Source organism: Peromyscus maniculatus, chromosome 1 (assembly GCF_049852395.1).
Source record: "Peromyscus maniculatus bairdii isolate BWxNUB_F1_BW_parent chromosome 1, HU_Pman_BW_mat_3.1, whole genome shotgun sequence".
NCBI lineage: Eukaryota > Metazoa > Chordata > Mammalia > Rodentia > Cricetidae > Peromyscus > Peromyscus maniculatus.
The window spans coordinates 1,801,782-1,815,062 of NC_134852.1; the positions used below are offsets into that span (position 1 = coordinate 1,801,782).

A 13,281-nucleotide genomic window follows, 5' to 3' on the forward strand; every position below is an offset into this window, starting at 1 on the left:
ACACATGTCTATAAGTGACTTATGGGGAAACAGGAACAAATGTGAAGTTCACAGTGGACAGGTCTCCACTCTTATTCTTGATGCAGCTTTAGAAGTCACAAGGTGAGTACGTGAAGAACATCTGAGAGAGGAACTGAATAGCTAGGTAAAAATTCTCTGCAGCTAGGGTGGCCACAAATATTACAAATATTAGTAGTTCTAGCACATGCATTAGGATGGACATAGTGATCAAAGGTCATTACAGACTCACTTGACAGTCATTTTGTTACACTCATTTAGAATGATACTCCTTGAATACTGTGGGGTTTCTTTCAGTGAGACATCATCAGCTACTGTGCTGTGGAAACTGTCAAGAGGAGGGCTATATGTGATGGACAAGATACAGAGTCATTTTTCGCTCAGCTTCCAGCCTAATAAGTAGGAGGCTACCTGGGAGAATAACAAAACACTCTTTGGACAAAGTAAAAGTCGAAAAAGAGCATTGAGTCTTTAAATTAATCTGGGGTTGTTTCTTTGTGTGCAGATTGCTTAACAGGACAAAAGACTCAAAGCAATGCTCTGACTCTCATCTTCCTACCCACCTACTTCACACATTTATGTAGAAGATACAAAGAAACTTACTGTGTATTCAGAATGTAGTTGAAATAATCTTTTTCAACATCCTCCTTCACAGCCCAAAGGAAGAAGATACAGCCTGTCGACAGGTCTCCATCCTTGTCTTTATTCTGCTTCATTCTCCAAAAACACCTGGAAACAAGAAGTGGAATGTTCAGGAGGAAGAACAGAAAAATCAAAGTGAACATCTTTGTTGTACTTGACACCTGGGCAGTGTGCATTGTGAAGTGCTATTCAGATCAACACATGATATGGGCACCCATGTATTTCCCTTGCTTTGTTCCTATAACCAAAGGAGGGACTACTTATGAATTCATGTTTTCTTTTTTTCCAGATGGTCCCTCCCCTCTGGAGATTCTTGGACACTCTCTTCCCTGGGGCTCTGCATCTGATGTCCGTGTGATTAAATTTGGTTGATAAATATATATGAGGGTAGTTTAGCTAGTTTCATGACATCACTCATAGTTGTGGAAATTAAGAGTCTTTGGAAGATGCCAGTTTGGGAAAATTTGTTCCCAGGACTGCCAGAATAATCTGTTTATGTTAATGCCTTTAGAAATGATGTCAGTAGATTTTATTGCATGATCCGCATTGAGACCTGAAGTGATGTTTCAGGAGGGACTCACAGCCAGAATTCATGGTTACATACTGGGAATTGTATCACATAGTCCCTGGTAGGCAAAAGCAGCTTGATGTTTAGAGTAATTGAGTTACACACAGCATGCACATGACCTACACCTGTGACAGTTAATATCTAACGAAATGCTGTGCTTCCACTGTGTTGAGAACCAATAATCAGACCAAATTCCAAAATTCCCTTAATCCTGCCATTTTAATACTATCCAGGTAATCATAGAGCCACTGTTACATTTATAGCATTACAAAAATGATTTTAAATATTCAAAAAGATCCATAGAGATCTCCTGTCCTACATTTCAAACACTAAATAAGATCTCTCATTCCTCCTCTACACCAATCATTATTAAAGTGTAGATAAGTTGAATATTTGATTTCTAAAACATTATCTTCGTGCCCAAGCTTCATTTCTCATAGATTAATTTCTTGTTTTGCCTCACTTCTTCTGCTTTATATTTTATTCCCTACATTGTTTTAGTTCATTTTACAAGGTATTAAATGCTGTGAAGAAGACTATTTTGGGTATCTTAGAAACAAATAACAAATGGGAAGTGTCCCTGTGTTTAATGTGTAAATTGTTCTTATAACATTTTCCTAGTTTTCTATTATTGTTTGCATTCTAGAACTTGAACTGCCAGTGTGAGAGCATTCAGGTGAGTGTGGGAGGAGCATCCTTCAGTTGATATGGACTACAGAGAAAGCAGAACAAATGTAGGGCACTTCTTTGCCGTAGTTAGTGATGTGTCTTATTTAGTATTTGAGATGATGCATACATGGCTATTGTTCTTTTCTGGATCTTATTTTTTATTCAATAATAAATATTTAAAGACTGCATGACCTCTGGTTTTGTGATGAGCTATCCTGGGAGTCTAAAATGTGGAAATAGAGGAATGGGACAGGAAGAGTCTTTCATATGAAGACAGAGAAATATCACCTTTCATGGAGAGTGCAAATAAAAATTCTAGTGGTCCAGTTTGGGCATGGTATCCAGCTTTGTTTTGTGTGTATAATTATGTTTTAATTAATATACTTTATTCTGGTAATTCATACATGTATCATGTGTCCTTTGGTGGTATTTTCTCTACTCTTGCCCACATCTACTGCTCAACTTACTACTCATTTTATTCCTCAGTCTAAGCAGGTTCCTTCTAACTTTCTTATTTTTGTGTGTTTGTATGTGTGCTTATTAAGTTAATGAAAGAGTGTGATATTTTCTTTATATTGGTTTCACATGGGAAGCCATGCTTAGATCCTTAGGCCTTAAATTCTCAAATAATACATGTGGTGATATTTTATTTGTGCTGAAATGTGATTTTATTTGTATGTTAATAAATAAAGTTGCCTGGGGTTCAGAGCTAATAGCAAGGCATTTAGCAGAAGTCTGGCAGTTGTAGCACACACCCTTAATCCAATCACATGGCAGGCAAAGTCTCTGTGTGTTCAAGGACACAGCCAGGTTAGTGATGCACGCCTCTAATGCCACTACCAATCACAGAAACCTGGAGGTCTGTATAGACAGGCACTAATGAGGAAGTCATGTGGTTGAGTTAAAACCAATGTGAAGGCAGAATAGAAAGGCAATAAAAAGACAGGTCATACGGGAGAAGGTCTCTCTCCCAGAGGAAGAATGGCAGCAACTGGTAAGCTAAAGGCTATTTGCTAGTGCTCTGACCGATTGGGCTTTTAAATATTTTTTTGGCTCTGTGTTTCTTATTTAATAAGACCGTTTAGAATTACATCTACATAATACCTCTCCTACTTTTTCATATAAATATTTGCATACATGCACACACACAAAAACATTCACATGCACACACAAACTCATAATCACATACACATAAACACATAGACACACAGATACACACAATTATATGTAGAATCTTTGAAAAGTCTAAATTTCCAGAGTCTGTTTAGATAACATGGATAACCTACTAATTTTTCCCCAATACTTGCTAATGACATCATTTATTTCTTCCAGGCTGCAGACACCTTCATTATGTGTAAATAAACCTGGTGAGGATTTCCTCTGAATTATAATATGTCTAAGAGAAGTCAGGACTCAGTAATCATATTAGTTTAACTTCATCTTTGGTTGCAATCATTTATGAATTACATAGAATCAATTTGTCTAAATATCTCTAAAATCCGTGTATACGGTTTAGTTAAAAATCACTGTGTATATATTTAAGTTTGGTAATTCATGATACAAAACTTTCAAAATTCTAATAATGCATTATAAATAACAATAGTGAATCTTTGTACATATGAAAATAAAATCACAAAATTTTAGCTGGAAACTTTTCTTTATTTCCTCACCTTTTTAGAATCATTGTGACTGATTCCATATCTAGCATATTCTGAATAACAGTGAAATAAATCTGGGCAGACAAATATATATTTGCTATGCTGACTCATTTGCTTTCAGAAGGTTTCATGAAAGGTGTGGATGAACCATAAGATATTCCTACAATTACTGACTGAAGTAGCTATATGTGCTTACCACAATGGAGCCATAGGCTTCAACTCACACTAGAAACATTCACTATTATTCCCACAACTCCTACATGCTCATTCATTTATTATAGGTCAGATTTTAGTCACCAATTATCACAGTGATGGGGAACTCCCATCTTTACCATGGTTTTCCCTTTATATAGCTAAAACAATTGAGTGTATTTTTATACTCATGTTGTCTTTCACAATTTGAAAAAAAAATAAAGTTAAAATCTAATACTGGTTATGAAGAAGTCAGCATTTCTAATATTTTAATGTTGTCCATGAACTTTCTTTAAATTGCATTAACCACGTTGAGGTATGTCCCATTTATCCCTAATTGTCTCCATGACTTTTACAACTAAGTGGTGGTGTATTCTTTCAAAGGCTTTTCTTCATCTCATGGGATGATCATATATTATCTCCTTTATTTCCAGTTTGTTTATGTGATAGATTATGTTACTTGGTTTCTTGTATTGAACCATCCCTCCATCTCTGTGAAGAGGTTGACTTGTTCATATTGGATGATATTTTTGATGCATTATTGGATTTGATTTGCAAGTATTTTATTGAGCATTGTTGCATCTACTTTCATAAGGGAAATTGGACTATAATTCTTTTTTTGTTCAATATTTAGGAGATCTGCATATCAAGATAACTGCCTCGTGAAATGAATTGAGCATATTCCTTCTATCTTTGCTTTGTGGAGTAAATGTTTGAGTACTGGTGATAGCTCTTCTTTGAAAGTCTGCAATTATATATTATGACCCAGGGCTTTTTTTTGGTTGGGAAACATTTAATGACAGCTTCTATTTTACTAGGGACTATGGGTCTATTTAAACTATGTATATGATCTTGAGTTGACTTTTGGAGGAGATACATCTTGAGAAAAACATCTGTTTATTATAGATCTTCCAGTTTAAAATATTTTCTTATGGTTTTCTGGATTTCCTCAGTGTCTGTTCTCTTCCCCTTTTAGTTTCTGAATTTCATTAATCTCTATTTTGTTTCTGTGTCTTTTACTTAGTGTGGATAGTGATTTGTTTATCTTGTTCATTTTCACCAAGAACCAGCTCTTTGATTACTTTTTTTTTCTATGTATAGAGAACTTTGTTTCTATTTTATTGACTTCAAACCTGAGATTGATTAAATTTTTGTATCTACTCCTCTTATGTTACATTGTGTCATTTTGTTATTGCTCTAAAGCTTCCAGGTATGCTGTATTGTTGTTAGTGCGAGATATCTCCAACATTTTTATGTAGGCACTTAGTGATATATACTTACCTCTTTGAGCCATTTTTCTTCATGTCCCACAAGATAGAAGATGAGGAAGTCAGATGGGGAAGAAGTAAAGGGGTAAGAACGAGATGAGAAAGACCAAGAAGGGGCAGAACTAATATTTTTAGAGGGAACAGCAGAAAGAGGTAGAGAGTATTAGGCAAGAAAGGAGATAAGTAAGAGAGCAAATGGAAGGCATGTAGAGAGAGAGAGAGTTGACTCAGAAGAATAAAGTGTATAGACTAAAGAACTCTGTGTACATAGATTTATTAGAGAATGTCTCAGATTAATCCACCACTAGTAGCATCTCTTATGAAACTATGGGTGAATGCAATTCAGGGGCTGGACCCAATAGCTTTCATTACCTGGTGCTTTGCATTATAACCATAATAGTCAGAAGAGTAATTACCCAAACATCCAAGGAGATAGAAGTCACATAGAGGATGCTGTCCAGAGTAGAGTCAGTTTCCTGGAGGGTCATAAAGATGACCTCCAGAGTCTTCAGCTACCAAGTGGACCTAACTAAAGGGTGCTGCAGAGCCAAGGACATGGTACCTCCGGGAGTGTTGAGTAGTTTGAATAAGACCTTGCCCCAGTCCCCTAAGAATATTTTTCAAACCGTGGGTCAGAACAAGTCTAAAGAGAAGGAGCTTCTGATAGAACTTATAGGACATAGTCTTGAGATAAGAGGCATTTCAGGCAGCTCCAGTCAGTTTACAAGCTTAGATAAGGAAGCAACAGACTATCTTAATCCCAAAAGGCTCCCTGAAAAATGTCAAGAAAGATTTACAGGACCCCTAAGGGCCTCAGACCTGGTGGGATGGTTTCACTGGCAGACTATGATAAGTGGCAAAGATTCTAACATTTCACTTCTAGGGAGAAACATGTTGTTACTTCATCCAGGGCCTTAGAAAGAAATAACACAATATTATCACAATACATGACCTCCTGAGAGTGTAAAATACAGCTAATGAAGTCTACTAAGTCCTCTGAAGTGGCAGCCTCCTGTTACAAAGGTCTTTTTTTTTTTTTTTTGCTCTGACTCACTGGAATCTAAAAGAATAACTTGAGTTGTAAAATTTCTAACCTGCTCTGCAGTTAGCTAGAAGCTCCATCCAGCAGCCTTCATTTAAATAACAGTACAAGCCTCAAAGCCCTGCTTGAGCCAGTTTTAAAACTATAGCAATTCCTCAGCATTCATAAACTAATTCTTCAGCTCTCCTATCACTGTATTACAAAAGTGTCTGTTTTTTTTTTTCTCTCTCTCTGGGTTGCCTGTTGCTATGAGGTTCTTGGTTATTTACAAAAATCTTGGCCAAATCTAAGGACTTCCAGTTAAATCATTCAAACCAGACTTGCAGAAAAGGGAGACTCTTCCATGATCTGGAAATCCTATGGGTTTTCTGGACCCCAGAGACTTCAGGAGACTGAGAAGTCATACCTAAATAAATGCTTCCTAAACATCTGCCTTCTTTTGTCTCTGAACCTAACTGCCTGCCTGTAATTAATCTCCTTGCATTTCTGCTAACTTTGTCTCAGGTCACTTCAGCCTGCATCTCAAGCCCTTTGCTCACCTTGCCTTGCCCAGCAGTTACCTGACTTGATTACAAACTGGAGAAATTGGCTGCTACAGATAAAAAGACAAAAACAAAACTTCTCCCTTTTAATTTTTTTACTGTGCTTATCTTATTTTATGATACACCATAAATGATTTATTCAGTTGTCACTCTCCTTACATACAATAATTCTGAATAAGAACTCTTGTCCATATATTAAAATAACTTCAGTACAGGCTTATTGTTTTCAAGCCTAAACCTAACATGGATAAAACTTAAAGTTCTAAGTTTATAGGACAACTAATTTATAAACTATTAAGAATAAGTTTACTTAAATTATAAACTATGAAAGATAATTAAGATATACAACTTATCAATTGCTTGTCCAACTTAAGCTTTAAACTGTTTAACAATAAGTAGTACTTAAATTATAAGCTATTAAAGACAATTTTTTTGGATACAAGTTACAGCTTGATCATCTTAATAAAAGTCAAATTCTCTAATGTATATAAAATCATATTTATATACATGCAAAGTATGTCAAATATAATCAATTCATTAGTTAGCCCCTGGCATTTAAAATGTTTAAGATCCCCACTTTAGACAAAACTGCCATGCCCCTTACTGCCAAGGTTTAGTCCAAATCTGACTTTGGGATCATTTGCTCTGTATTTCCATTTACCAGGTCTAAAGTTAATTTGCCTTAATACTCAATTTCAAGTTAAGATAGCTCACCAAACAGTTTTCAAAATAATCTTTCACTGTTACTTTGTTTAAAGGAATTCATTCACTTTACATTGGCTGCTCTCCATATTTAATCATTCATGTCTCCTGAAGAAATAAATGCAAAGATGCTTTTAGATGTAAAGTTTTTACCCAGATATTAAGGCCTGGATATAAAGAATGTTTAGGGGAAGTTCAGAAATAATTTAGGATATATGAAATACAATTTATTGGGAGAGATAAATATAACATATAAACATCTAATATGTTATAAAAGATACATGAGTCTCAGTAAATAACCTAGATATACTGAGGATGTATGTCTAAGTTAGATCTAATGATAAAGTTTTTTTATTGTCTGAGATATATAGACTTTAGGAGTGGAATTATGTTCCACCTCCTTCACAATATAATCAGTTCACTGACTCCCCAACAGTATGCCTTAGTACAAGAGTCTATGGACCTCCATAGCCATAGCTCCTCTGTTGTACAAGGTATCAATGTTGCCCCAGGGATGATCAATCTTGACTTTACTAGAGAGATTAAGACCATTGTACAACCCACTACAAAAACAATTCACATTAATGAATGGCAGCACCTAAGGGAGGTGCCAGTTCTGATTCTAGTGACAGGGCTTTCTGGGTATAGGAAATTAAATTTTCCAGACCAACTAAATGTTTTAAACACAGGGAAAGAAAATAATTGCTTGCTAGACATAGGCACAGACATTTCAAGCATTTTGCAAAATGATTGGCTGGGTTCTTGAAATAACTATTACTCTTTCCTCTCTACTAGGCCTAGGTCAAGCTAATGTTGTAGCCAGAAGCTCAGGAATATTACGGTAATCTGATAGAGAAAATCATAGCTCTTTCTGTCTATATGTCATCCCCTCCATACCTATAACTTTATAGGAAAGAGATGTGCTACAACTAATGGGTGTGTTATTAAGCTCTGCTAATGAACTGGTTTCAGCTCAAATGCTTCAGATGGTTTTTAAACCCTGAAAAGGACTTGGGTAAACAAACCCAAGGCAAAATTGAGCCCATTATTCCAGAAATTAAAAAATGATAGACATGGCCTAGGGTATCAAAATCTATCCTAGGGACCACTATTCTCACTGCTGACCTCCATTACATGGAAGTCTGATGCTCCAATAAGGGTAAACAATGGCCATTAAATGCTGAGAAATATGAAGCTGCTACCTGTCTGGTGGAAGATAGAGCCCCCCCCACAAGCTCTTGGAATACACCAATATTTGTTATTAAGGAAAAAATCAGGCTAATGAAGGCTTTTACAAGATCATAGAAAATTAAATGGAATTCATTGGAGCCTATGGACACTTTACAGCCTGTCTTGCCATCTCCTATGGCCATCCCTAGAAATCAAAAACATAACTGTCATATATTTGCAAGATTGCTACTTTGCCATACCTCTACACCCTAAAGACTGTCAATGTTTCACTTTTTAGCTTATTTTCTCCAAATTTTCATAGACTCTATCAGAGGTATGAGGGAAATACCTTACCTCAAGGAGGCAAAACTAGCCTGACAATAAGTCAAAAATATGTTTTTGCAAGTTTGTATAATGTATTCTGAGGTTTAACTTGTTCATTGTATGAATGATATATTGATTTCTCATGCTGACAGAGCCTATTTACAAGAAGGATTACATTTTCTGGTCCAACAATTGACTTTATATTGGGCCTCAAATGGCCCCAGAAAAATCCAAATTCAACCTCTTTTCTCATATTTGGGACATGTTATTCACACAGATTTTGTCTCTCCTCAACCTTTTCATTTGAGAATGCACTGTTTAAAAACTTTACATGGTTTTCAAAAAGTGCTTGATGATCTCTCCTGAGTACATACTTATTTAGATATACCCATGGTTGTACTCAAATTTTTACTTGACATTCCTCTTTGATGACCCTAATCTAAGATCATCGTGAAAATTATACATCTAAGGCTAAAGCATCCTTGGCTCTGTTTGTGGGAGGGTCTTAATTCTAAAAGACTGGGCCTAGGAATGAAATTAAACCAAAAAGAGAAGAATTGTTTGGGCAAGATATTCATGTGACAACCCTCCCTCATTGGCTGAACAGCATAATATCTTGTATTATGAGCCTGAAGAATGGCAAATAACTCAGATCAGATAAACATACATCTTTTCATATGAACTACATGACCATTATCTGTTCATTATCGATGGTTTGTAAGAGTACTAAATATGCTTTCATAATTTCACATGTTAATTCAATCTACAGCATTTGGGTCATTGATTTTCAATATCAGGAATGCCTAGAGCTCAAAAAATGGACAATGGCCTTCTTACACTTCAAGAACTTTTAAGAACTGGTGCTCACTTTTCTTATCTCCCACTAAGGGATTCCTTATAAGCCCCAAGGTCAAGCTATGGTAGAAAGAGCTCATCATACTTTAAACACCCAAGTATCCAAAATGCAAAGTAAAGATTTTAATATTCATCTGCCCATCATAACTTAAATCATGTGCCATTGCAATCATATGAATATAAATCTGAGGACAATATGTGTTCTTTGCTCAGACACTTCTCCACAAAAGTTACACTTGAGCCTCTTGGACCTCCTCACTGATAATTGGAAGGTCCTGATATTTTAATAATGACAGGAGGAGAATGTGGTTGCATGTTTTAACAGGACACTGACTCACCTTCATGGATCCTGGATCACTTGATCACACCACACGGCCAGGCACTGCAGGACAAAGGCACTCCTAGCTGCCAGTCTGCCTACAAGCTGTAATTTACTTCTAGATTCTTAATATTTAGACCTTGGCTTTAGAAATAAACTGATAGAAAAAAAAGATTCCTCCTTAAAAACACCATGACTGCATGTTCTACCACGAATATATATTTGTTTCCAGCAGGAATTCTAATCACTTAAAGAATTAAAGGTTGTCAACCTCTTGCCAACTGGTGTGCTGTCTAGCTGCAGCCCTGCACCCCACACTCCATCCCACATACCAAGGAGTCCTTCTGCACTCCTGTTTGTCGCTAATCACAGACTGATTCAAATTGCTGCCTGCATGGACAACATGTGAAAACTCCAACACTTCCCTGAGCTTCCACTGTGTTCCAGTCTTCTCAACTCCAAACTTTGCCCTATTTCAGCATGAAGCAACTATAAGCAAATTCCATGCCCAAAAATATCACTCCCCTTCATTTCATTTATGTTTACATAACCTTCCCACAAAGAGACTAGATTGCCTTTTTGTTTTAAGGTTTTATTATTAATTGTATGAACTCTGCCCGTGATCATGAATTGTATGTACCATCAGACTCACTCTTCATGTGCTTGTGATAATTGTTCTGTATGTCTTTCTGTATATACCCTGACACAGGTGATTACAGCCCTCCCAAAGTTAAATGGATTACCATTGTGTTGATTATAAATTTGAAGTATTAGGTCAGCTTTAACTGCAGTCCACAGTTGCTCATGACTAACTTATGTAACTCTTAATCTAGCAATACTTCATTAAAATACAGATTAACCAAATTAATACCAATAATCAGAAACTAAAAATATACTTAGTATTTAAAATTAACCACTTCTGTTTGATAAACCAGAATCTTATTATTTAGACACACTGTACCATATTATGTCACACTGACTAATGATAGATTTTTATGTTACTTCTCTGCTCCCTCCTTGGGACAGAGATATTCTAATTACATACAACTACACCTATTTGCTGTGGAATGTAATTATGTATGATGTGGATATGTGCTGTGGGACGGTCTGTATGTCAAATTGCTCTGATTGGTCAATAAATAAAACACTGATTGGCCAGTGGTCAGGCAGGAAGTAGGTGGGACAGGAGAGAGGAGAATTGTGGGAAGCAGAAGGCTGAGGCAGAGAGACACTGCAGCCGCCGCCATGACCAGCAGCATGTGAAGATGCCGGTAAGCCACCAGCCACGTGGCAAGGTATAGATTTATAGAAATGGATTAATTTAAGATAAAAGAACAGTTAGCAAGAAGCCTGACACGGCCATACAGTTAGTAAGCAATATAAGTCTCTGTGTTTACTTGGTTGGGTCTGAGTGGCTGTGGGACTGGCGGGTGACAAAGATTTGTCCTGACTGTGGGCAAGGCAGGAAAACTCTAGCTACACATATGTGTTGATCTAATTGGTTGATAAATAAAATGTTGATTGCACAGTAGCCAGGCAAGTAATATAGGTGGGATGAGCAAACAAGGAGAAATCAGGGAAAAGGTAGGCTGAGTGAGGAGTCACCAGTCAGACACAGGGAAAGCAAGATGACAAAGCAGCACTGAGAAAAGGTACCAAGCCATATGCTTAAACATAGATAAGAATTATGGGTTAAATAACCTGTAAGAGCTAAGTCAGTAATAAGCCTGAGCTAATGGCCAAGAAGTTATAATTAATATAAGCTTCCTGGCTGGAGAGATGGCTCAGCGGTTAAGAGCACTGGCTATTCTTCCAAAGGTCCTTAGTTCAATTCCCAGCAACCACATGGTGCTTCACAACCATCTATAATGATATCTGGTTCTCTCTTCTGACCTGCAGGCATACATGCAGGCAGAACATTATATACACAATAAATAAATAAATCATATATATATATATATATATATATATATATATATATATATATATATATTTATATGCTTCCATTTGCTTACTTGGGGGATGCAAGTGGGAGAGACTTGTCCCAATGGCTGGCCAGCTGGGACACAGGAAAACTTTTGATGGTTAAACTTTTGATGGTTAAACTAATCCTAAGCTTTATATCTATAGAGATTATTGATTATAAATATATTTAATTAATTACAATTATATATTATTGATACAAATATTGAATAAATATCAATACTAATTAACCATTACCATTTTTCCAGTCATCTCCATATTTAAATTTATCCACATTTTTTGCTTTCCTAGAGAGGATTAAACATTCTACTTTTCTTTGCTAAATGAAAAAAACAGAACTATTGCAAGCTGCAATAATACAAAGTAAGATTTCAGCTGATTATTACAATGTACTAACTGGAAGGAGCGAAGGTCAAGCCGAACCTCAAGGAGCCTTGGTGATATTGTCCTTTGATTATTAGCCATATGCGGCTATGAATTTCTCATGTGTTGTAGCATTTCCATCATTTATTAGGCACAATTTCACCTCTACTAATGGAATATGTAGATACACTTATGGACAGTAACACAGCCAGGATCCCTAATTTAAGGCCTTTCTGTAATTATCATCATTAGCAGCATCCATCCAGGACAATCTCTGGATGGAGTAAGTATCTTATTTGAGATACTTCACAGATTCACTAAGAACAGACTTAAGCATCCAGAATACCTGTTTGAGAAGGCCTGGTGGATGTGTTAATTAAGCTTAAGTTTCTCCTTTCTGGGTTTAGATCCACCCTTACCTACAGTAAAACCAAATGTTAGTGTTCTAAAAAAGGCAATAATAAATCTTGTAATTGCATTGTGTTACATTCAGGATCAACATCTTTCTCAGTCATCTTCAAAATATCTTCATTCTGTAGCAGACAGGAAGAAAGAGCAAACAGAAATCAACAACCAGACATTATGGTGAGAGGAAGAAAACTAAGTTTAAAAGGGTTGCCTCCTTCACATATCTCACTATAAGCCACAGAAAATAGCATGGACCCATATGTAGAAAGAGGATAAGAGGCAGACAGAGTGGAGAACTATCAAGGTCAAAGCATGTGAGTCTATTTAATGGGTAATATGGATTTATTAAGATTTACATTTAGAAATACACTCACTAATTCAGACACAAGTAAACTCAAGTTATCTTCTGTTCTGTAAGTGAGCAAATGCACCTAGCCAACAGATCAAGCCAGTAAGAAGAAGAATGGGACCCCTCTCCCTTTCCTTTTAAGAGGTCACATATGATGGCATGAAACACAGCCTCTTTTGACCTGTATAGCCCAGGTTCATGGGTGGAGC

The 13,281-nt window shown here is 36.4% G+C and overlaps 1 protein-coding gene across 1 annotated transcript in view; it reads right to left on the reverse strand.

Moving 5' to 3' along the window:
- LOC143272534 (vomeronasal type-2 receptor 116-like) overlaps positions 1-803 on the reverse strand; it is a 56,951-nt gene extending 56,148 nt beyond the window's left edge. Inside the window, exon 1 of the mRNA XM_076568040.1 lies at positions 622-803. Coding sequence (XP_076424155.1) covers positions 622-803 — 182 coding nt within the window. The remainder of the gene's footprint in view (positions 1-621) is intronic.
- Positions 804-13,281: the final 12,478 nt, after the last annotated feature.